Here is a 25973-nt window from a genome sequence, read left to right as displayed (position 1 = left end):
TACTGGTGTTCAGGAGCAGTGCAGCAGGGGTTTAGAATGGTTCCTGAAGCGTCTCCACACTCTGAGCTCTGGAGACTCTTTAAAAATGTTTCAGTCTCATGAATAAATTAACATATAAACTCTTTTATTGGCAGTTTAAAGGGGGAGGAGCTTGTCTGTGCCCTGCCCAGGGCCGGCGCATACATAGAGGCGACCAAGGCGGCGGCCTAGGGCGGTAGAATAGAGAGGGCGGCGTCCCCGACACAACCCTCACCTCTCCCGCCCTCAGTTATATCCGCGTCTAGGGCTGCGTCCACGACACTACCCTCACCACCAGCGCCCTCAGTTATATCCGCGTCTAGGGCGGCGTCCACGACACTACCCTCACCACCAGCGCCCTCAGTTATATCCACGTCTAAAGCAGCGTCCGCGACACTACCCTCACCACCCGCGCCCTCAGTTATATCCGCGTCTAGAGCGGCGTCCGCGACACTACCCTCACCACCCGCGCCCTCAGTTATATCCGCGTCTAGGGGCGGCGTCTGTGACACTACCCTCACCACCCGCGCCCTCAGTTATATCCGCGTCTAGGGGCGGCATCTGCGACACTACCCTCACCACCCGCGCCCTCAGTTATATCTGCATCTAGAGTGGCGTCCGCGACACTACCCTCACCACCCGCGCCCTCAGTTATATCTGCGTCTAGGGCGGCGTCCGCGACACTACCCTCACCACCCGCGCCCTCAGTTATATCTGCATCTAGAGTGGCGTCCGCGACACTACCCTCACCACCCGCGCCCTCAGTTATATCTGCGTCTAGGGCGGCGTCCGCGACACTACCCTCACCACCCGCGCCCTCAGTTATATCCACGTCTAGGGGCGGCGTCCGCGACACTACCCTCACCACCCGCGCCCTCAGTTATATCCGCGTCTAGGGGCGGCGTCTGTGACACTACCCTCACCACCCGCGCCCTCAGTTATATCCGCGTCTAGGGGCGGCATCTGCGACACTACCCTCACCACCCGCGCCCTCAGTTATATCTGCATCTAGAGTGGCGTCCGCGACACTACCCTCACCACCCGCGCCCTCAGTTATATCCGCGTCTAGGGCGGCGTCCGCGACACTACCCTCACCACCCGCGCCCTCAGTTATATCCACGTCTAGGGGCGGCGTCCGCGACACTACCCTCACCACCCGCGCCCTCAGTTATATCCGCGTCTAGGGGCGGCGTCTGTGACACTACCCTCACCACCCGCGCCCTCAGTTATATCCTCGTCTAGGGGCGGCATCTGCGACACTACCCTCACCACCCGCGCCCTCAGTTATATCTGCATCTAGAGTGGCGTCCGCGACACTACCCTCACCACCCGCGCCCTCAGTTATATCCGCGTCTAGGGCGGCGTCCGCGACACTACCCTCACCACCCGCGCCCTCAGTTATATCCGCGTCTAGGGGCGGCGTCCGCGACACTACCCTCACCACCCGCGCCCTCAGTTATATCTGCATCTAGAGTGGCGTCCGCGACACTACCCTCACCACCCGCGCCCTCAGTTATATCTGCGTCTAGGGCGGCAAAATAGAGAGGGCGGCGACACCCCCCCCCCGCTTTCACTTTAGGGTTGAGGGCTGCATAACCGTCCTTTGCCTAGAGCGGCAGTTCAGCTTGCTCTGGCCCCGCCCCGTCCTCATGTTTCAGTTTAGCGCACACACTCTGAGCATGCGTGCAGGTCTCGGCACTCTTCAGCTCTGAGCAGTACTCCGGCTCTCCTCAGCACACATCCGCATTCACTCTCTGCTTCCCTTGTTTTGTTTTTATGTTCAGCCACTCAAATGATGATGACCACACCTACAGGACCAGAGGCAAAGTACACATCGTATATATACACACATATCACATAACACATATACCCTCTGATGATAATGAATGGCTCTCAGGATCTCCTGAATCAGGGGTTTTGTTAGACTGTAGATCAGGTAAAGGCACAGTGTGTACGACTTACACATTACAACCTCCAGAAGCCACTAGAGCAGAGCTGTGTGTTGCTGACTTCTGTACATAAATCATCCCAAATGTTCTACAGAATGCTCAAATGCAGAGAAATCATCAGTTTGAGCTGGTGTTCAGAGTGTGTGAGTGTGAGTTGATGCTAACACATCACACACCCTTTGTTTGTGACCATAACTAAAGACCATAACCCTTGTTTGTGTTGAATAGACGCCCTCTAGTGGAGGAAATACACACTGTGCTTTTAGAGCAGGGATCACTAAACTTGTTCCTGGAGGGCCGGTGTCCTGCAGATTTTAGCTCCAACCCTAATCAAACACACCTGAACAAGCTGATCAAGCTCTTACTAGGTATACTTGAAACATGCAGGCTGGTGTTTTGAGGCAAGTTGGAGGGCAATGGACCCTGAAGGTCACCGGCCCTCCAGGAACGAGATTGGTGACCCCTGCTTTAGAATGTAGGGATCAGTGTTGTTTACAGCAGTAGTCTTGACTGTAGTGTGTGTTCAGTGTTTTCAGAGTGTGTCGTGTCTGTGTGTGTGTGTTATGCTGTGTTCACACCAGACGCGGAACGCACGGATAAATCGCGATATTCGCGTGTAAATAGCTGCGTGAACATTTGAGTTTACTCGCTTCATTCGCGTGTCAAACCCCGCTTCATTCACTTGTCAGATTCACTTCAGAACAGACGCGGATTGGCATGATGGGCAGGGCTTCTGTCTGCCCGGTGACTCTAGCTTCATAGCTAAATGGCTAACATGGATTTTATGAAGAAAATAACAGTGTTTATGTGCTTTCTGAAGGATGATAACAGCATCGATACGTTTAGGGTCGTGTCTGAGTCCACTACATGCTTTCAGAGGTGCAGCAGCTCTGTGAGCTCATAAACTCCTCCAGAAACTGAACCTGTATGATGAAGGCTTTCAGCGGTGCTTCTGACTGAGCCCAGCCCAGTTTGATGACTTGTCGGTGTCGCCTGGAGGATTTTCCCCCGGGACACCATCAACAGGTTCTACGTCACAATCACGCCCCCACAAGAGCAAGCTTCTGATTGGTTAACGCGGCGCGAATGTCCGCTGAAGTTCAGATTTTCGAACTCGAGAGGTTTGCGCAAAACGCTCGTTAAGCGCGTCAAACGCGCAAAACGCTCAATTCGCCCCGTGCCATTCATGCAATTCACGTCATTCGCGTGTATCACGCCGAAGGATGTCTATTCGCGCATTTGCATTGACTAAACATGTAAATCACTCGCGATTGACGAGCGTTCCGCTTCTGGTGTGAACGCAGCATTAGTGTTACCGTGTCCTGCTCCTCATGTTAAATGTTGCGGTGTGTGTGTGTGTGTGTTTGCAGTCGCTTCATCCGTGCGGACACTAAAGACTGTGAGGACTCCAGCTCCCCCAAACACCACCCCATCAACGGCAGCGCCACCAACGGGACAGCAGAGGACTGTTCGCCCAGTAAGCCTGCTGAGTACAGCGCTGTACAGCACAGCCAATCAGAGCACAGAGCAGACGTCAGTATGCAGATCTCTGTGTGTTCAGACGCTAGCTGTGTTTCTGTTTCACTGCTTTCATCTGGGTTTGGGAATATCCAGCAGGGAGTTCTCTCAGAATAAAGGCGGACAGGTTCATCAGCAGCACTGCTGTAGCACACTGAAGGGGTTATTCTGGGAAAACAACCGTCTGGATGTGCTTTATCCTGATTATTACGCACATACTGGACACCCTGAGGCTGATCCTCAGCTCCTGCATGAGTCTGTGTTGTTCAGCGGGTGTTATCTGGGAATATCAGACACGGGGATCTCTCGACTGACCAAGTGTGTCCGCAGGTGAGATGGAGACGGACGAGCCGGACGATGAGCTCAGTGTGGAGCAGGGTGTGTCCTCGGAGAGCGACAGCAGCAGTCTGGCTGAGGAGCAGAAGCTGGAGAACGGACCCTCACTGCTGGAGCCCTGCAGGAGACTCTTCAGCCTGCAGATCACCAACATGGGCAAGACTGACGGAGGAGCCCTGCTGACGGGGGAGCCCCACGCACAAATACATTTCCAGGAGGAGCGTCTCAGCGGTGAGAGAGAGAGAGAGAGAGAGAGAGAGAGAGAGGGAGAGTGTGTGTGTGTGTGTGTGTGTGTGTGTGTGTGTGTGTGTGTGTGTGTGTGTGTTCACTCATGTGTGTGTTCTGCTCTCCCGCAGACAGATGTTACCTGTCCTTAGTCTGGGAGCCGGAGATGAAGAGGAGCTTCTTCAACGAGGCGGCGGTCGAGGTGTGTGTCCTGCTGTGTGTGTGTCTCTCCTGCTGTGTGTGTGTGTGTCCTCATAGCCCACTGATCTGTGTGTCCCCACAGGACTTCGAAAAGCACCACAGTATGGACTACAAGCCCCAGAAGAAGATGAGCTGCCGGCTGAGGGACTGCATACAGCTCTTCACCACCAAGGAGAAACTGGGCGCCGACGACCCCTGGTGGGTGACACGCACACATAAACACTCACAGATGCACACTCTTCTCACACACACTGCTCACACACTTTACACAGATACTCATGTCATATGGGAGTCCTGAAATCAGCGGTCCTGAATAAGACACAAGCAGGAGAATCACAGTAGAGCAGGTTACATTCAGTCTGATATGGTCATGCAGTTGTGTGTGTGTGTGTCTGTGTGTGTGTGTGTGTGTGTGTGTGTGTGTGTGTGTGTGTGTGTGTGTGTGTGTGTGTGTGTGCTTCAGGTACTGCCCCAGCTGTAAGCAGCATCAGCAGGCCACTAAGCAGCTGGACCTGTGGAGTCTGCCGCCGGTGCTGGTGGTCCATCTGAAGCGCTTCTCCTACAGCAGATACATGAGGGACAAGCTGGACACACTGGTGGAGTTCCCTCTGCGGTACACACACACACTCCTACAGCAGATACATGACAGATAGGCTGGACACACTGGTGGGTTCCCCCACACTCACACTGATGTCCTCTGTCTGTCTGCAGGGATCTGGACATGTCAGAGTTCCTCATCAATCCTCATGCCGGGGTCTGCCTCTACGACCTCATCGCCGTCTCCAACCACTATGGAGGGATGGGTGGAGGACACTGTGAGTAATCCTCTCGGGATCCTCTTGTATTCATATGATTTCCTCCACAGTATGGTTTGGGTGATGTAGATCAGTGAATGTTCTCACACATGCAGAGTGTTGGTCATGCTGATTCTGCTGTTCACTGTGTTTAATTGTGTCTAATATATCAAGCGTGTCCAACAGTATCTGTGTGTGATCGACAGACACTGCCTATGCCAAGAATGTGGAGGATGGCCAGTGGTACAGCTTTGATGACAGCAGTGTGTCGCCGGCCAGCGAGGAGCAGATCGTGGTGAGAAACCAACATCACTCATCAGCTCTTCAGTGTGGAGGAGTCAGAGCTCAGTGTCCGCTCAGCCCTGTGTCTCCCACAATACAGAGATGCAGAGTGTGTGTGTGTGGGTGCTGATGAGACCCGAGTGTGTGTGTGTGAGTGCTGATGAGACCCGTGTTCAGTGGTTCTCAGACTTGGCCCTGTAAACCTGTAAAATAATCTGGTGAATGAGAGCGTGGCCTCCGCTCCTACAGGCTGGGGGACGTCTCTCACTTACAAGCTGAACTGCAGAGCAGAGTGTCTGACCTCAGAGTGCTTGGAAGGGTACTAGCATGTGCTCTAACTGGGGACTTAGTAGTTCTACTAGACGACTAACCCCCACATGAGGTAAAACAGAGATACCTGGACAGGCGGGATTGAGAGGAACAGCCTCCCTGATCTGAATTTAAGTGTCGTGAGGAGCTGAAGGCCTGTGGTGCCTGTTGTGGCTTTAATCTACAAACCCAGTAGTGGACACTGGAAGTAAGGGACGACATAACGGGACCTGTCAGGCCAAGTGTGCTGCAGCCAGGGGAGCAGTTGCAGAAGCAGAAACTCAGGCCTGGGAACAGTTTGGGGCAGCCCTGGAGGAAGACTATTGGTCACCTCAGAGATTCTGCCAAACCGTCCAGTGCCTCAGGAGAGGAAAGCAGCTCCACACCAGCACTGCTGAGAGTGAATGAGGGCAGCTGTTGACCTTGAGTGAGTGAGGATGTTATCGGGGAATACTTTAAGTATCTCCTCAATCACACAGACATGTCGTCCATTGAGGAAGACATTAAGACTTGGAGTTTGACTCACCCATCACCCAACCTGAAGTCACCGAGGTAGTCTACAAGCTCTTAAGCCGGGGTATCTCAGATCTCTGGCTGTTATGGGACTATCTTGTCTGATACACCTCTACAACATCATGTAAAGTGTGTGGACGACGCCTCTGGACTGGGCAACTGGGGTGCCAGTTCCCATTTTTAAAGGGGGGCCAGAGTCTGAGTTTCTGCTATAGAGGAATCACACTGCTCAGCTTCCCTGGAAAACTCTCTGCCAGGATACTGGAGACGAGAATCTGGCCAATAAGTAGAGCCTTAAATTCTAAATGAGGAACATTGTAGATTTCTTCTAGACAAGGGGTGTCAAACTCAGTTCTTAGAGAGGCGAAGGCCTGCACAGTTTAGTTCCAACCCTGCTTCCACACACCCACCTGTCAGTCTCAAATAAGCCTGAAAGACTCGATTAGTTTGATCAGGGTTGGAACTAAACTTTGCAGAGCTGACAGAGTTTGACACCTGTGTTCTAGACTGTGGAACACTGGACTGGTTCTTTACTGTCTCTCTAGGGTGCTCAAGGGCTGATGGGACTTTGCCTGTCCAGTCCACGTGTGTTTTGTGGACTTTAAGGCATTCTGCCCTGTCCTTTGTGCTGTTCTGTGTGGTGTGCTCTGGGAGTATGGGGTCGGAGGAACTCCAGTCCCTGTATGAACTTGGCAGTAGTTTGGTTCACATTGCCGTCTGTGAGTCAGACTTGTTCCTAGTGTATGTTGGACTCTGACATGTGTAAGAGTGCTGAATTTGCATGAGTGTGTGTGAGTGCTGGCAGGAGTGTGCGCTGAGCTCAGGACTGACCTCTTCTGTTTCTGTCTGTCTCTGTGTTCAGTCCAAGGCGGCGTATGTGCTCTTCTACCAGCGCCAGGACACAGTCAGAGGCACAGGCTACTTCGCTCTGGACCGAGAGCCTCCGGCCGAGAAGGAAGAGGAGGAGGAGGATGAAGATGAGGAGGATGTGAATGACAGCGAGCAGGAGGAGGACCTGCAGCCCAGCCCAGACGTGTCCATGAGCACCAGCTGAGCTCCAGCGCTCCTCTACAGCCATACCAGCACTGAACACCTGCCCAGTGTACAGCCGGCGCGACTGACTCGAATGCAGGGTTCAGCCGGCCGAGCGGATCTGTGTGTGTGTGTGTGTGTCTGTTCACGTTCTGTATTTGTGCACGAGTGAAGGTGTTGACCAGGTGAATGTTCAGAATGTTCTTCTAATCGTGTAAACACTGCGGATGCAGAGTTCTGGTTCAGTCTCTCCGTGTGTTTAGCTGTTAGCGTGTCTGCTAAGCTCTCCATCTGCGGTGTTTGGACAGATGAATGTGCCACATGATGCCGTCTGCTGGATGAGGGATCTCCCGGTGCGGCGGCGATGCCTTTCTCTCAGATTTTCCTTCACCTCAGCCTTAACGGTCCTCTCAGACTGCTGCGTTTGCACACATCTCTCTGCCCGTCAGTCTGGAGCCGGAGACTCTGAGCGGCTCGTGAAGCTGATGGAGGACGGTGTTCGCCGGTCTCCTCCTCCATCTCCTTCTGGCCTTCAGGTTGATGAGTGTCCTCCTGTCTCGGACTGCGCAGGCTGATGAACACTGTACAGCAGAAGAGTCACTCTGTGAGTGCACGTCTGGTTATCTATTTATTTATTGCACTGGAGGGCAGGATATGCACTGAATGCGTCTGGGCTCGAGGCCTCCTCCGGGAACCTCCTGTGGGCTTTTGTAAATGAACTGATGTCCTTGCATGACCCGGGGACGTCCTTACGCTGCACTCCAGTTCACTTTGGTTTACATTTGAGATGTGCATGTGTGTTTAAAGACTGACCTAATAAACCTGGACTTAAGTTAAGCCCTGTGTAGTGTCTGTGTCTCCTGCTGGAGTCTCCTCTGGAGTGTGTTCATCAGTCATTTCTCAATCCTGGTCTTCACACATTTTGTTTATGTCATCGTATTGACTGTTTTCAGGTTTGTAGCTTAATAAAGATTAAACACATTCAGTATCAGGATCAGTTTAAGCCCTATATTCATCTCTGCTGAATGATGAGGGTGTTTTCTATAGGCCTCCTGATAAAGTGAAAGTAAAAGCTGTCCGGTCCAGCCTGTTTCACCAGAGTCCAGCAGATGTCTTGTTCTGACTGTTTGCTCTGCTGCATCTGTATGTTTACTCTACTGCCGTCTAGTGGACACTAGCAATAACACAACTCAACAGGACTGATGATAACAGATGTGTGTAGTGTCCAGAACACTCCCTACTGAAAAAAACAGCTTAAACCAGCCTAGGCTGATTGGCTGGTTTTAGCTGGTCGACCAGGCTGGTTTTAGAGGGGTTTTGGCCATTTCCAGCCTGGTCTTAGCTGGTCAGGCTGGAAAATGACCAGCTAAAACCAGCTTGACCAGCCTATCCAGCCTGAAAGCCCAGCCAAAACCAGCTATATCCAGCTTAAACCAGGATGGTTTTAGCTGGATTTAGCTGGTCATTTTCCAGCCTGACCAGCTAAGACAAAACCAGCCTGGCCGACCAGTTAAAACCGTAACTACATTACTTTCACTTCCAGTCTGCTGTGTTTACATTCAGATGTTTCATTAAACTAATGCAGATTGACACTAACACTAATCAATCTAACTCTGTATTGTTGGGTTACTTCTGAAACATTTGATGAACCGAAATTTAATATAACACGTAATTTAATATGTTTGCAATGATAAGGGACGATATAAGTTAGCAGTGAGCATACTGAGGAAGCCACAGTCGAGTATAATCAATCTAAACGGAGTAAATGTAACGTTATTAGTTGTGTATCTGTTGTGTCCCTGTGCTGATGTTGTACTCAGCGTGTTTTATGCTTAAAGTGTTTAAAGCTGTAAACACACTTGTGAGCAGAATACATTTGTCTAAAACGTTATCTTGTAAAGTTGTGTTGAGAATGTGTGCTTCCATCTCCTCTGTCCTCGTAAAGTTTATGAACACAACAGCTTTCACAACCCCAAACACGCGGGAGACGCCTGGCAACAGACGCGTCATCAGGATTTAAGCGCCCGCAGTGTTGCCATGTCCACTGTTTATAAGTGCTGTTCGTGTATTTTAAGAGTATCTAAAGTGGTTATAAGCTGATAACGATGTATTGCTGTTAGTTTCTGTGTTATTGTTAGTATTGTCAAGGTATTATGAACTTGTTCTTGTAAACTTTTCCTCCAATCTGGCAACACTAGTGACGGTTAACTCCTCTTTCCATGTTAAACCTCTGCAGTTGAGTTCATTGAAGCATTTCCAAACACCTGCTGCTCAATATAGTAATTACTGCAGTCTTATTTTATAAAGAATTCTATTTTCATTATTATTACATAGTGATCAGATGTGTTGACATCCATTATCTCTGACTTCTCTGTTGTGTCTGCAGAGTGTTTGTGATGGGCTTTTTACCGGGATCTGGCAACCCGGGTATTTCCGCATTCTTCAGAAATGAAAGTGAAAGCAGAGTTATCGCCGCCATTTTAGACACGTCTAAAGTCCGTTGTCTGGAAAGCGGGAAATCTTTATTGTGTACTATATTGTGTAATATAAACGCGCTGAAAGGATTCAAGGACGCGTGTGGGGTTTATCTGAGGCGGTATGTATGATGTGTGTTGATGGCTGTAATCCTTCATTAGTTTACTGAAGCTCGTGATGTGAGTGTGTACAGCTGCTGATCTATTCTGCTGAATGATGAAGGCTGATCAATGACTGCACATCTGTGATTGTTTCTCAGTGTCTGCTAGAGTTTCTGCTGGACATCACACTCTACACATCCATCATGGAGGACACACACTCTTCTGGAAGCAGCAGGTATGAGTCCTGCACTACACAGCGCGCTGAACTGACGGAGCTCCAGACTGACGCAGTTGCTTTTCCGCTAGGGTTAGGCCTGTCATGTAGACGAGAGCTCAAAACACACATCAGAAGTTTGTTTCTTTTGTTTGTTTGGTTTTTGCCTTCTCTTTAAGTGACTTAGTTCAAGAGAAGACATCTCACAACAATTATGAACAAAATAAAATGAGAGAGAACTTATCTTAGCTATACTATCAAAGTATGAACAGATGGCAGGAGTAAAAAGACGAATAGGGCAGATAATAATTATAATAAAGAACATGTAGTCAGTCAAATGAAATGTACATAACGCTTCATATGTGTGTTTAGCTTTTCTGTTTCTAATGTTGCTCACTGTAGTGCCATATTGTTTAATCTCCTTTATAAAAGGTTCATTTTGGCTTCACTTTGGCCCATTTCCTGTCATGAATATGGTATTTTCCCAGTAATATTATTAGCTGTACAGGAACATAAGTGGTACTTTTTAATCATTTCCATCTTGTACTAAAGCAAACATGACGTCATATAATCTAATGTGTATTAGTCTACCAAATTAAATAAAGTTAGACACATTAATCCAGAATAATGTTGAGTATAAAAAACAGATTCTCTAATAATACCACACAAATCACAAGAGCTCTCTCTGTCCACCTCAAACCGTTCATATAACTCTTACAGGATAACTCTGTGTACAAGATACCTGCCTTTATTACTTATGAAGAGTTTATTATTTATTAGCCACACTTTCCTCCACTCGATGTGACTGTTGAAGATGGTATCTGATCTGTTTTAATACATTATAATATATCCATTACTACATTTATCTTCATCAATATTAATATCACCAATATATAAAACATCAGCACTTGTCTGTGGCTCGTGGTCCACATTGTACAGAATTACGCAACAGGGATACAACTTTACCTGCTATTGCATCAATAATAACAGCAGAGTCTTTTGGTTTTACAGGAACTCTACACTTTTTAAAGGAATTCAAGTAATTGAGTGTAAATAATCCATCATCATACCATGACTGAATAAATATAGACTTCCTCTTGTATAAGATACCTCGATTATTCCACAGAAGATACAGATGTGGTGTAAAATCATGTTTATAGACCCACTGTCATGCCAGTAATGCCCGCTTATGGAAATGTAATTGGGATTTTATCAATAGAGAAGTTAAATTTCAAAGGGAAATGTATGATATGCTGCAGAGACACTCGGGCTCCAGCTGCAGCTCCTCCTCCTATAAGCTGTTTGAATGCCCTCCTCTAACCCCAACCCCCCCAATGACATCACTAGTAGAAGAAGTGCAGCAAGGCGGAGCTGGAGCTCAAACTCTCCCTGATGCTGGAGCTCAAACTCTCCCTGATGCTGGAGCTCAAACTCTCCCCGATGCTGGAGCTCAGCTCTGCTCATGCTGCTCTGCAGTGAGCACTTAAAATTCATAAAGAGTCACTCAAAGAGTTAAATATAACGTTTGGAAAGATATGCCACACACTTTCTTTATTTTTAATGTGTTCAATTATCCATTTTATCTTAAATACGTCGTTGAGATCCGTCAAATTGAACACTTTAAGGCCCCCAAAGTCTTTGCTCTTATATAAAATTCGCAATTCCTTAACAACACCATTGACATTAACATGTATACAGAGTTTGATATTCCTTCTGCATTAGACAGCAACACACCACCATATAAGGACAGATCTCTCATTAATCACGTGTTATATCTGTTTTGGATCTTTTCAACGGTGGGCTTACACTTTAATTCATTTCTTTGCTTCAAATCCTTATGTATTATTACACCAATGTACAGTTGAAGTCAGCATTATTCACTCCCTGTTTATTTATTCTCCAATGTCTGTTTATCAGAGAGCAGATTTCTCCAACACATTTCTGCACATAACAGTGTTAATAACTCATCTCTAATCACTGATTTATTTCCTCTTCATCATGATGACAGTAAATAATATTAGTCTAGATATTCTTCAAGACACTTCTATACAGCTTAAAGTGACATGTAAAGGCTTCACTAGGGTAATTAGGGTAAAGTTAGGGTAATTAGGCAAGTCATTGTATAACAGTGGTTTATTCTGGAGACTATCTGAAACTAATATAGCTTAAAGGGGCGAATAATATTGAGCTTAAAATGGTGTTTAAACAATTAAAAACTGCTTTTATTCTAGCCCAAATAAAACTAATCAGACTTTCTCCAGAAGAACAAACATTATCAGACATACTGTGAACATTTCCTCAACCTGTTCAACATCATCTGGTGAATATTTAAACAGAAAAAGAAATTCAAAGGGGGGCTTTAAGTGTATGTGACAGTGTGTTTAATTTATTTTAAGGGACAGTCTTTAATAGCGAATGAAACCCAGTTCCTCTTATTCCTCTTTAATCCAGAGACCTCAGAAAACTCAACATAATTACTAACACTCGTCACTTCTTTACCAGTTTTGATGAAGACTGTAGTGTCATCAGCTAATGGACTGAGTTTAGTTTCTGTCAAACACTGAAATTCTTTGAAAATGAGAGTTTTAAATATGAGTAGCCATTATTGCGCAACTAATAAAAAAGAACAGATGTTATAGGGCGTCCTTGCCGGATCCCACGGCTCATTTAAACCCCGTGAGAGAACTGGATGAGCTGCTGCAGCCTTTATAAAGAGTTGAATTGCATTTAGGAAAAATAGCAAAGCCAGAAAATTCATCATAGAGTGTTCAGCAGTGTCAAATGCTTTATAAAAGTCAATAATTAACATTAAACTGTCCTCTAGTATGAAATAGTTATAGTCAGTTAGGTCAGGAATTACTCTACTGTTATTCCCAATAAGCCGTCTCTTCAGAAAGCCTGATCGTTCTCGGTCAATGATCATATTTAAAGATGTTTAATTATTTGTCCAATATCAGAGTAAATGTTGGTGTCAGCTGTTTCCACACACCTATTGTAATGCTCATGTTGGAGATGTGCATACAGAATCTGTTGATGGAGACGCCAAGACACATATTAATGTTGAAAATGCAGATAAAACACACATGCGCATAACTGAGCAGGAGAAACAGTTTATTCAGTGAGGAAATATGTGCTTAAACTACGATGGAGACACTTTTACTGATCACACTCCAGTATGAGCATTATAAAGGTCATGTGACTGTGTTATAAGAGATCATGTGATGATGAAAGTGTGTGTGAATAGATAATCCAGCAGGCTGCAGAGCACACTTTACAACATCTGGTCATTTTTAAACTGTTTCAGTATTGGTGTTATTATATCATTGATGACCTCCAGAGCTGTCAAGAGCATCTGTGCTCCGCGTCTCACACCTTCAAACTCCACTGCGCATTCATTGTGTGTGGACATCGTCTGCAAAGTCATTTATTAACTGAAGAAAAGATTCCTGCAGCTTCTTCTACTGCGGTAAATTCAGTTTTCACTGTTGATATTTGGCTTCAGTTCATCAGGAAGTGACGTTTGTGTTCTCTTTGACTTGGATAGAAACGCTGCTTCATTCACACGTCTTCTAAGCCATATTCCAGTTTTGCACATGCATTTCATTAGCATTTTTGGATGGAACCACTATGGAAAGTAAATCCTGACAATTTTAAATAAATCAAATCAACGATGGAAATTAAAATGAAAACCAGATGTAGGGTCCACCCAGTTGGCTTAATGCCGGTGTCCACTGGTGGATGAAGGTTCACTGCATGTTCGGTCTTTCCAGTGCACAATGTTGATTCACCTTAAGTTTAACTCATATCTGACTCCAGTTTGAGTATGAGGTGGTTTAGAATATTAATATATTTATCCTCGTTTTATCTGACTCCAATCATGAAACATTAAGAAGATTATATCGATATGTAATTTAGATAAATGTTTGAACCGTTTGTCTTCACTAGTAACTATTACATCCGTTCATTCGGGTGCTCATGTCGCTCAGAGAAATCGCCTCGGCCGAAGGCGTCCCTCACGGTCACACTCCGGTCAGTCTTGTATATTAAACAGAGGTAAATTGACTAATACTTTAGATGGCCGCTACCAGCGCGCTCGTTCTAAAATACTTTAGTTAGTCCCGCTTAGATGTACACCTTTGAGTTAAGACAATCATCATTTCTAATTAGAGGTTAGGGCATTATTATAAATGTACCCGACTACTGGACTCTATAGTAACTTTGGTTTTCACCAGGCCCATGGTTTCCCATATGAACTTAATTTAGAATAATATTACCTTCAAACAAAGGTCGGGTACCCAATCTAGGTTAGTCGTGCAACACCTTGTTGACCTAGACGGAAGTTATCGCCCTTTCCACCTAAGTACACATGAATCAATATCAAGAGTCAGCCGGATCTCTAAAACACAATTAGTGTGCCAATGCTCCATCTCAATTGGATTTTAGTCCGTCTACTGACCTGACGCAAGACGTGCGGAAACAAGGATACAGCGTAATCTACTTGAATTAATAATTACAGAGTGAGCAAAATATGGTCAAACATTACAATTTATTAGTCAGGTAAATGTATTATGCCAATTCAATCAGTCAATTCATAAATGATCAATACAAAACATCCAATTATCAAAGATAAATCCAAGATGAAAAGATGCAGACCTGACTTCAAATTATACATAACGTGGAGCGTAAGCTCTGTTACGAGCTGATCTGGTTAAGCAGAATCGCCCTGAGCATTTCTCATACCTTACCTTAAATAATCCAAGAATCCCCTCAAGGAAGGGGGTGTGTGTATAACAAAAGGCATTCACACTTGGTGCTGCCTGTGGAAAAGTCACACCCTTCACAGTGGTTCAAAAGATACCTGAAGTTGTATATTTATTGTTTTGATTATGTCTATTTGTGAGAGAATGAGACCATTGTACCAGTCTCACTGAGACATTTCCAATGATATCAAACATGATAGATAAAGTCAGTTTGGTTAATCTAGAACATTCAGACATTGAAATGACCATATGCGTGAGTTGGGGGGATGAAGCCGAGTTTCAGCAGACTCAGATGCAAATGCAGCAGGAACTGGTTTTTCCCGCATTCCCCCCTGCTGGGTTGTGGAGTCACCAGTCCCTATTTTCTGCTCATGTTTTGAATTGTCAAAGACATCAAAAATATTTGCAATATTTCAACTCTTACACAGATTAACAATTTCCTTATAAAACTCTGTTCACTAAATTTCTGCCAAAACTGAATATGATAATTCGCAGATGATCCCTAAAATTGCGTGTGTGAATGTCCGGCAAATTTCAAACCTAAAACCAACTGTGTCTGCAGTGTGTGTTTGTTCTTCCCCAAACCACAGAAGAAGCCCGTGACTCCTGCTGGGGGATGACGGCTGGTTCTCCTGTGTCTTCTGTTCCTCTTGCTGTACCAGTGCAGCAGCTGCTTCATGTAAAGGCTGACTAACAGTTTTAGCCATTTTACTTCTGTTATATACATTAGTAACTCATACTGTCCCATCCAGCAACACCGTGCTTCTGCCCTCGGCCTCTGTGTGTGAAAGCACTCGACGTCACTTGAATATGCCCCGCCCACTCATTAGCATAGGCTTTCATACAGGTTGCACTGAAAATAATATCAAAAATGAAAACTGAAATACAAAAAAGTTTCAACAAAAGAAAAGCTTAAATGTGCATTTTAATTAGAATCGTGTCACTATTATAGCGAGAACATCAATAACAAACATTGTGTTTGTGTTTTATTCTTCAGTTTGGATTGTCATTTTAATATTGTCAGTCTTGATGCAGAAATGCAGAGAAAATGAAATGTGAAATCAGAAACTTTGTTTTAATTATGGATTTGACAGGGACGATGTGTTGTCACAGTGAAAATGAAAATTAAATCAGTGCATTTTCAGGTTTGGCAGATGTTTAGTGAACAGTGTTTTATAGTGAATTGTTAATCTGGTTTTCAGTTTAATTTCCATCCTTTATTTGATTTATTTAAAATCGTCAGGATTTACCTTCCATAAAACACAGCTAATGTTTAAATAACTAATTGGTCTTCAATTCTCCGAGTACATTTAGTGTTTGTTAGATTGTGCTCTTAGTGTAATTACTCCTCCTTTTAGTGGAGCTGGATGTTCTCCAATAATAGTTGATTCTTTAAAGACGGCAAGTAAAAAAAGTGCAAGAATATTACAGAAAGTTTTGTAAAGTTCCCCTGTCAACCCCACACTAACAGGAGATTTACTTTCTTTAAGACTCTTTCTACAATCTGTATTTAAATCTTCATCGCATGAGTTCCAGGATCAGTGTAAATGTTATTAATATTTTCTGATACGCTGCTAAGAAAAGTTCTACATTAGTGAGTTCATTAAGTGAGCTATGTCATTTACTATAAAACTGGGTTGCACAGTTAGAAATCTCCTCAGGATTGTCAGTGACAGAGTTGTTCATTATTAATGCGTTGTCAGATGACATTTGATTTTTTCTGAACTGAAAACATGTTTAGTATTCATTCTCCAGCTTCTGTTTATTTTCATCCTGACAGATCTAATGCAGCTGTAGTGCTGTGTGTGATGTAGAGGAGCCGGCTGCACATACATGCACACACAGCTGCTGAATTATTCTGCTTATAAATGTCTAAACCAGGGAAGTAGATGCAGCGTGTGTTTTAACAGCACAAACCCAGAGATTTGAGCAACATGAGGTGGAAAGTTATTTTTACAAAAATAAAGCTTAATATATCAGACACCAAACCAACACCAATGAACAGCATAGTAAACATGAACAGCATAGTGTTGGGGATTATTCATTTTTATGGGGTGCCAACTTTACGGAGGGTGACCAGACGTATTGACACTGGGGCTCTGACTCCTCTCTCGACAACACCCCACACAGGCGCCACTGAGTCTGCTGTGTGTGTTTACGATGGGCGTTAATTCGGGATCTGGCAACCCGTGTTGTTCCGCACCCTCCAGATATGAAAGTGAACATGCGCAGTTATCGCCGCCATTTTAGACACACGGAGTCTATCGTCTGGAAAGCAGGAAACTCTTTAAAACTGCTATAAAGTAAAATGTAAACGCGCTGGAAGAACTCGAGGACATGTGTAGGGTTTATCTGAGCCGGTAAGTATGATGTGTTGATGTAACAGCAGCAGCTGGGTTTCTTCATGTAATAATGTCGCAGATGTTTGTCGTGTATTGAAGTGACTGTGTTTAACTGCGGGCGCGCGCTCCTGACGCTCCCTGAACGCTCTTATTATCAGGTTCACATAAACAACAAAGTTTATGCCTTGTGTTAAAGTGAGTGATTGTGTGTTATTATCTGGGGTTTACTCGCTGTTGTTCTCCAGCATGTTGATCAAGGTAATGTTGAGTCCACATCAGACTGTAAACTGCCGGAGCTGCAGACTGACGCAGTTACTTTACTGACTCTGAGTCTGTGCTGCTGTGACTTACTGTCCACTGATACACACCTAACACACTTTAACATAACACTGTTTTCTTTCTTGAAATGATGTTGAATTAAGAGTGTTTACATGATGTAATATTATTATAAACTGTTAATAATAAGAGTTGTTTGTAGGCTAATTATTAGTAGCTGTATGTTACTGATGTTAAGTTCAGGTTACATTATTAACATGACATTTAGTAGAGTATTGGCAAAGCAATATAAAGTATGTAATATATGACATATCGTCTAACTTAAATAAATAATCAACACATGAGAAATACATAACAGAAAACTGCAGTGTAAGATATCAGTCGTCTCAATCCGCATACTTCTACTACAGCCTGTTCACTCCTCATTCTGTTATTTCTTTCTCTGTGCAGTTGATCCTTGTGAGTTCATTAAAGCATCGATAAATACACGCCGCTCAGTTTTATTATTTTTTAGATGTACGGCTGGCAGTAAGAAGGGTGAGCAGACTTGTTGACACGGGCTCTGACTGCTCTGGCCACCCGATAGAAGCGCCCTTATCCTTCCTTTCCGGGATCTGGCAACCTATGCTGCTTCGCACTTTTTTTAGAAAGGAAAGTGAAAGAAAGGGTTAATTCCGCCATTTTAGACACAGAATCAGCGTCGTCTGCAGTGCATAAGCTCTTTAAATATATTGTGTAATATAAACGCGCTGAAAGGATTCAAGGACGCGTGTGGGGTTTATCTGAGGCGGTATGTATGATGTGTGTTGATGGCTGTAATCCTTCATTAGTTTACTGAAGCTCGTGATGTGAGTGTGTACAGCTGCTGATCTATTCTGCTGAATGATGAAGGCTGATCAATGACTGCACATCTGTGATTGTTTCTCAGTGTCTGCTAGACTTTCTGCTGGACATCACACTCTACACATCCATCATGGAGGACACACACTCTTCTGGAAGCAGCAGGTATGAGTCCTGACGGGGCACAGTACACAACATCATCATGATTATTGTCTACAAGACAGGAATATTGCTCTCTCTCTCCCTCTCTGTGTGTGTGTGTGTGTAGGCTATTTTTATCTTCATGTAATAATGTCTCTGATGTTTCTCGTGCTGAGGCTTCAACATCCCAGTACACTATTAAAGTTCCCTGAAGGTTCCTATAAGGTTCCCATAGATAACAGTAGGGACCCCATGTGTTAAAGTGAGTGATTGTGTGTTATTATCTGGGGTTTACTCGCTGTTGTTCTCCAGCATGTTGATCAGGGTAATGTTGAGTCCACATCAGACTCTAAATTCAATTCAATTCAATTCAGCTGTATTTGTACAGCGCTTTTACAATGTAGATCGTGTCAAAGCAGCTTCACATAAATGGTCATAGTAACTGGAACAGTGTGGTTCAGGTTTTAGTTTTTAAGTTCAGTTCAGGCGACAGCGGAGAGGGAAAAAAAACTTCACCTGATGGTAGTGAAGAAAAAAAACCTTGAGAGAACCAGACTCAGTTGGGCACGACCATTTTAATTTCTCCGCTGGCCAAAAGTCTTGTGCAGAACTTCATTCGCCGTGACTCTAAACTGCTCCAGACTGACGCAGTTACTTTAATCTGGATTTATGCTTTCACCTGGCGCAGCATCACGCACCTCCGCAGACTGTGCGCGCACATGGCAGCTTGCGAAATGGATGAGGCTTTTATACCTGCTATGTTTGCCATTGTGATATTCTTTAAAACGACAGGGGCCACTCAAAGGAAACCCAGCGTAAAATCAAATGGATAAACAGAAGTAGCCTGATTTTAAGGGTTTTTAGAACCATTTTTTATCAAACTGTGATGCATCACTTGCTTTTGTTCATATAAAAACACAGTTTTATCTTTTAAAGTTTATTAAAATATTAATGGCAGCAGAATATGAGTTACTCTACGAATATATTCTTTATTATGGCAAGAATAAAAGCAAAAAAAGTGCACTTATTAAAAAATTCAGCTGTTTTTAGATTTAGCCCGCTTCACAATTCACACATGACTGTCTGGCTAGTTACTGAGGCTTTACTGAGACTGACTCAATAGAGTGGAGGAACTATGACGTCACTTTGTTGGCTAATTGGCTTCTTTTGTTTGTAGGCTGCTGATTAGTGTAGCCAGCATGAGAGAATCTATTAAACACACTCCAGACACAAAATAAGTTTACAGCATGAATCCTTCAGTATACACCAGGAGTGTGATGATTCACCTGACTCTCCATTCAATACGTTTCACCATACTGATCGTTTAGTCATGATTGTTTAACACTTATTTGAAAGAAATCACCACAACCAAATAGAAAATTTAAAAACAAAATACAAAAAACACACAATACAAATCACTGAAGACTCACTAATATAAACCAGGGGTCACCAAACTTGTTCCTGGAGGGCCGGCGTCCTGCAGATTTATGACCAAAATAATCATGATTATGATGTTCCCATAATCGAGCAGCTCTAATATATCAGTACAACAGAGGGGGAAAGTATTGATTTGCAGTGTATTTAAACTGAGGTGTCGCATGCCCCTTTAAAGAGTGGAGAAAACATTTACTGTTTGTGTTTCATGTTAAAACTTAAAAATCTCCTCTGTTTCAGCTCACATGAGAGGAGGAGAGCAGAAGCAGAGCCCAGCTGTGTGTCTCTGAAGAGTGACCAGTCTATAGATCATCCAGCAGCATTTAGTAGTGAACACACACCACCTGCTGTCCTCAGGTAGATCATCTGCACACACACACACCTGACTATACTGCAGCATTTACATGATCATGTGTTTCTAGAAGAGATCAGACATTATTACTCTTTATTCTGTCAGTGCACTGAAGACATTCTCCTCAACACAAGAGACTTTAACAGTCAATGTCAGCTCATGCTCATTTGATCAACAGTAGAGGATTATTAGAGTGTTAGTTCACACACTCATCACTGTTAAAGCGCTGCAGAAACACAGACGAGGCAGTAGAGGAAGGACACTTGTGAAATGTCTGTAGTGGAGGAAGTTAAAGTGATGCAGTGTTTATATGCACACATTTGGCCACCCCTCTGTGGCTGCACAGTAATGTGCTTTTTCTACATAAGAGAAGATCACAGTGAAATGCCATTGGGTTTCTAGAGGAAGCTAGATGATGATGTGTTATTCAGACAGATATATATATATATATATATAGTCATATGGGGGGGAGGCAGGGAGGGGTTTTGTGCTCGTGCATGTTGCGCTCAGTTTCACGTTCATTCGGATGTACAAAGAGAATATGCGTGGGATTCAGCGTACGCAGTGTTTCATACATCTGAATTCTTTACTGCGTACGCACATCTACAGCTTTGTGCGTACACAATGTTTTAGTATGATTTCCCCGCAAGTCTTCATACATGAGGCCCCTGGCGATTACATGAAGGATTAAACAGAAGCTCTCCTGCTAGATGTGGCAAACAGTTACCTGAAAACTCCATCCCACAGACTTTTCATAGCAGACTTGAAGCCAACGGAAGTCTTTTATCCACTCCTGCAAAAGTGTAGATGGTGGATTAACATTCAGCACATGATCACTAGTAAGATGTGTCATTATCAGTAACTTTAGATGGTTTCTAAAACTAAATCTGTCAGTGTTATTTTCATTCTCCTCTTCAGCGCTTTACAGTGTTTCGCAGTAGTAGCTCTCTCTGTCATCCCAAGCCAGAAGCGCTGACTGAGTGATTGACAGCTGATATTCAGTGCTAGAGCAGTGGTGGGCCAATAAGAAGAGTGCGAAGGCGGGGCAAGCATTACGGACTTGGCTTTGTTTACTGCAGCAAGTTGACATGACAACTGTTTTAAACCATTCCTGAGCGCTGCGTTTCGCTTTTCAACTGCAGAGATGCATTCTTCATGAATGCCTCCCGATACCACGCATGTGCTGAACATTTTGCAGTAAAAACTGGTCTCACACAACAATTTTATGCACTCTCACACATGCTCCCAAATATATTTTGAGGTCGCATAGATAAAAATTTTGGCGCATATGTGACCAGAATGATCGCAATTTCGAGCCCTGGCATGGTCTGAAGATGATCGGAGTCAAATTTGGTGAAAATTAAATTAATGGTCGAAGAGGAGTTTTTGCAAAAAAAAAAAAGTTTTTGAACAAAATCAATATGTGTGCAGCGCTGAACTCTAATCTCCTCTGTTTCAGCTTACAAAAGCGGAGGAGAGCAGAAGCAGAGCCCAGCTGTGTGTCTCTGAAGAGTGACCAGTCTATAGATCATCCAGCAGCATTTAGTAGTGAACACACACCACCTGCTGTCCTCAGGTAGATCATCTGCACACACACACACCTGACTATACTGCAGCATTTACATGATCATGTGTTTCTAGAAGAGATCAGACATTATTACTCTTTATTCTGTCAGTGCACTGAAGACATTCTCCTCAACACAAGAGACTTTAAAGGGCCATGAAAGCCCCTCGTGTCAGCAGGGTGTTTTCACACCTCTACTTTGGAAAAAGTCAGAAAAGTGGGCGTGTCCAGCTCTGTTTAGGGGGGAGTTTCGGAGGAAGAAAAGCGGCTTGGTGTGGGAGTGTCTATTTGGGCACGCGCGAGTTTCAGAGTCAAAACACACAACCACAGCGGACAATGTGACTGTTTACATGGACATCTGTAGTCGAATTATTTGCCAAATTATTAAATGTTGGACTTTAACTGCAGTTTGGCTCTTTCATTCAGGGAATTCATTCATGTCCCTCCCGACAAACGAGATATTTGATTCGAGGACTGCTGTAAGCGTGTATTTTTCATGCAATGTTTGATACCGCACGGCGAATGAGAGAAAAAAAAACTCAGCATTTCCCGGAAACTTAGATGCACATGGCAGGTAGCGTCAGAAAGCCGCGTGTGTTATTCCGGTCACAAAATCCAACATGAGGTTATAGTTTGGTTGTAACTGTTAGTGCTAACTATTGCACTCGGTGCAATAGTTTGTTTGATACGAATAAAATACGAACTGAATAAACAAAGAGCACTGGTCGCTAGGGTTGTAACAATATACCGGTATGACGGTTTACCACGATTTGAACGTGCACGATTATCATACCATGAACAATTGCACATCAACGGTTTTAACCCTTAGGCCCCGTTTACACTAGTACGTTTTAGTTTTAAAACGGCGTTTTAGAATGAAAACGATCCGCGTCCACACTCGCGTTTTACCCAGCGTTTCTGAACTGCTCTCCGTCCACACCAAAACGCTGAAAACGCACATCACGTGACCACACAGACGCTCTCGGGCAAGCGCTGCAGCCCATCTACCCAGATGAGAGCTCTGCTAGTCGGACTTCTCATCAAGCATCTCCCGCTGGATCTAATCTCACTATATTTATTAAACGGGATATTTCATTCATCTTGTTGTCTTTATCTAACGACATATTCCCCGACTTTGGGCATTGGAATCTATTACTTGTTCTCAGTTGACGTGTTTTGGCTGAGCGCAAAGATAAGTTAATGATTAATGTAACCACGTACATTCTGTATATTGACTTATCGCTTGCCTTTATTTCCTATAATGTATAAATTTATTGTATGTTATACTTTTAAAATGGCCATTATCGATTCTTAAAACTGATACTCAGCAAAAGAGAGGGGATGTTTCGTATTTTCACTGAAATTGAAAGGAGGCAGTTGTTATCGGCTCCGTTTTGTTATAAATATCCAGACAGTGAAGATGACGCTCATCTTATGCAGCACGGCGCCTCAACATGTCTGCTGTCTAAGTTGCTAATATTAAAATGAAAATAGGCAGTTCCTTAAATCATGTTTACATTTTATTGTTGAGAAAGTGAAACAACGAAGCCAGGGTGATGTGAATGAAGTTATAAAGTACACGGTTCCCTTTGAAGATTTACCCGTGTCCTCGGTATAGTCTGCTTTTCCATATCAAACTGAGAAGAAGAGATGCAGCCTTGATCAAACTTGCGAAGTCTGAACTTACACGGAGAAGATTCAGGACTGAACTGTGTGTTAGGCTACTTAATATTCAGGAAAAGCCCCAATCAGAGAGGCGAACGTCTGCAGCCCCGCCTCCGTTTTCAGATGTCTCCGTTTTCCATCATCCACACTGAGACGGAGCAGCAGCGTTTCAAAATGAAAACAGCCTCTCCAGCGTTTTCGAAACGCTCCGTTTTCGGCGCTCGAGAACTCCGGCGTAGTGTGGACGGTTGGCGTAACCGTAGCAAAACTTATGCGTTTTCAAACTAAAACGCATTAGTGTAAACGGGGCCTTAAAGACCGAGACAGCCGCCCGCGGCTAAAAATAAGTATTGCTCTTAAATGTTTAATAACTTTTGATCCGATTCATACAATTCAGATTGGCATAAAGAAGAGAATCTCAGCTTTCCAGTGCTGTATCACATAACATTCGCAGACTTTCAGAGGCTCCGGAATCAGTGCGGTTACGTCATTAACATTTGACAACGCTGATTTGACAAAGAAACGCTCGTCACTGTGTCTCCGAACAAACCAGACATGATACATTGATGCATTGTCCCTCCTCCATGCCCAGATTGGTTCAAACTCGCTACATCACAACCAATAAGCATAGGTTTCGCTTTTGTTTGTGGACCAAGCTTTTTGAACAACACGGAATGAGAGATAGGCACACATTTATGCGCGGCTAAATAAAACGCAAAAAAAAAAGTTTTGCATGAAATAATTCTCATACTAAGTACTTTTGCATGCACAGCAGCACAGAAACATGACAAAACAGTGACACAGCAAAGACGAACTGCTGCTCTTGCTGTTTTCAAAAGACGCAAATGAAGATGCAGCTGTTTATCTGCATTGCAGACATCCATATCCAAATCCATATCCACAGACAACCATATCCATGCTGGCACATAAAACCTAAAGATGTTCCATATTGAATCTAGTTTCGTTATGTAACTATTTATAGTATAGTAAATATTTATATCTATTTTTTCCTGAGGATTTGCACCATGTTTATTTGGACTTTGACACATTATTTATTATTTTCTTATTTTTATTTGTTCATTGTAAGTGGTGTTGTTTATAGTAACTACAAATATATTATTTGGAAAAAGTCAAATTTGCTTCACTGTTCTATTATTTTGTAACATTTGTAACATACCGTATACCGCGAAACCATCAAACCGTGGTATTGTTTTAGACGATTATCATACCGTGAAAAATTCATACCGTTACAACCCTACTGGTCGCTCACTTACCAAATCTGTAGAGACAGGACAATCACCAGCAACTAGAGCCGCGTCTTTATGAAGAGGAGACGAGCAGCGAATCTGGATCTCAGCGTTTGCAGATGAGAACAGCTCTCAGGTAAACAATAATCCTCCTTAGACACGTAAGTTATTGTTGTGGAGCGTCGCGTACACTGTTAATCCACACGTGACTCCAGCTGCGCTCTCACAGAGAGAAAATGAAAACAAAACTTCACTGCAGCAAACTATAAAAGCAACACTTCACGCTTGTTTTGCCAACACAACGTGGCGTCTCTGTCGTCTAAACACTGTGACAGTAATGAATATTAATGAAGTTGCACAATAGAGCGCGCTGATTGGTTTGAACCAAGCCTTACTCATGCATTAATGCAGCACACTGTAAGACGTAATAAGACACACTCTGGCACAGACGTCCAGTCTGCACGCTGGAATACACGCTATTATCTCATGACCGTGACGCAGCTTCAACAATTCGTTTCAAACCGGAAGTAGGAATTTGCTTGAAATAACGCAAAAACAACCAATTTACACTTTTTAGTGAAATATAGGTGTCCTAATAGTGTTTATAGCAGTGTGGGACACATATACGACTGTCAACAGCTCAAACACATGTGTTCTGGTGTTTCGTGACCCTTTAACAGTCAATGTCAGCTCATGCTCATTTGATCAACAGTAGAGGATTATTAGAGTGTTAGTTCACACACTCATCACTGTTAAAGCGCTGCAGAAACACAGACGAGGCAGTAGAGGAAGGACACTTGTGAAATGTCTGTAGTGGAGGAAGTTAAAGTGATGCAGTGTTTATATGCACACATTTGGCCACCCCTCTGTGGCTGCACAGTAATGTGCTTTTTCTACATAAGAGAAGATCACAGTGAAATGCCATTGGGTTTCTAGAGGAAGCTAGATGATGATGTGTTATTCAGACAGATATATATATATATATATAGTCATATGGGGGGGAGGCAGGGAGGGGTTTTGTGCTTGTGCATGTTGCGCTCAGTTTCACGTTCATTCGGATGTACAAAGAGAATATGCGTGGGATTCAGCGTACGCAGTGTTTTATACAGGGCCGGCCCAAGCCTTTAGGGGGCCCTAAGCAGAATTTTATTTGGGGCCCCTTGGTGCAGACAATAGGATAAATTATCGTTAATCCTTGATTATTTGCACACTTTAAATTTAAAACACGCATTATCAATTTTATTTGCTGTAGCTGTGTTGCTTACATTATAAAATATGCTTTTTTTTTCTTACATATACTTTTTGTATTTTCTAGTTCAAATATCTAAAAAAATCACTTTAAATCAAAATCAAATTAAATCAAGAAGCATTTTCCACAGAAAATC

The 25973-nt window shown here is 43.8% G+C and overlaps 2 protein-coding genes across 41 annotated transcripts in view; both read left to right on the top strand.

Moving 5' to 3' along the window:
- Nucleotides 1-8014, top strand: part of usp15 (ubiquitin specific peptidase 15) — a 16740-nt gene extending 8726 nt beyond the window's left edge. For 7 of the 22 annotated variants that reach the window (XM_073949059.1, XM_073949057.1, XM_073949060.1 and 4 more), the window contains 8 exons: nucleotides 3338-3444; nucleotides 3816-4052; nucleotides 4178-4248; nucleotides 4330-4445; nucleotides 4711-4860; nucleotides 4959-5062; nucleotides 5248-5336; nucleotides 7008-8014. In XM_073949059.1, coding sequence (XP_073805160.1) covers nucleotides 3338-3444; nucleotides 3816-4052; nucleotides 4178-4248; nucleotides 4330-4445; nucleotides 4711-4860; nucleotides 4959-5062; nucleotides 5248-5336; nucleotides 7008-7199 — 1066 coding nt within the window. In that variant the 3' untranslated portion in view covers nucleotides 7200-8014. Of the gene's footprint in view, nucleotides 1-1802; nucleotides 1846-3337; nucleotides 3445-3815; nucleotides 4053-4177; nucleotides 4249-4329; nucleotides 4446-4710; nucleotides 4861-4958; nucleotides 5063-5247; nucleotides 5337-7007 lie in introns of all 22 variants that reach the window. The other 15 variants (XR_012402902.1, XR_012402891.1, XR_012402897.1 and 12 more) reach the window with 5 other exon arrangements.
- Nucleotides 8015-9621: 1607 nt separating this feature from the next.
- LOC567883 (NOD-like receptor C) overlaps nucleotides 9622-25973 on the top strand; it is a 56053-nt gene continuing 39701 nt past the window's right edge. For 7 of the 19 annotated variants that reach the window (XM_073949050.1, XM_073949046.1, XM_073949048.1 and 4 more), the window contains exons 1-4: nucleotides 16952-17087; nucleotides 18274-18350; nucleotides 20001-20117; nucleotides 21572-21688. In XM_073949050.1, coding sequence (XP_073805151.1) covers nucleotides 18319-18350; nucleotides 20001-20117; nucleotides 21572-21688 — 266 coding nt within the window. In that variant the 5' untranslated portion in view covers nucleotides 16952-17087; nucleotides 18274-18318. Of the gene's footprint in view, nucleotides 9832-9911; nucleotides 9989-16951; nucleotides 17088-17999; nucleotides 18136-18273; nucleotides 18351-20000; nucleotides 20118-21571; nucleotides 21689-25973 lie in introns of those variants that run through there. The other 12 variants (XM_073949049.1, XM_073949042.1, XM_068217773.2 and 9 more) reach the window with 6 other exon arrangements.

This window comes from Danio rerio, chromosome 4, assembly GCF_049306965.1.
Source record: "Danio rerio strain Tuebingen ecotype United States chromosome 4, GRCz12tu, whole genome shotgun sequence".
Taxonomy (NCBI): domain Eukaryota; kingdom Metazoa; phylum Chordata; class Actinopteri; order Cypriniformes; family Danionidae; genus Danio; species Danio rerio.
This window is presented reverse-complemented; position numbering and strand designations above follow the sequence as displayed.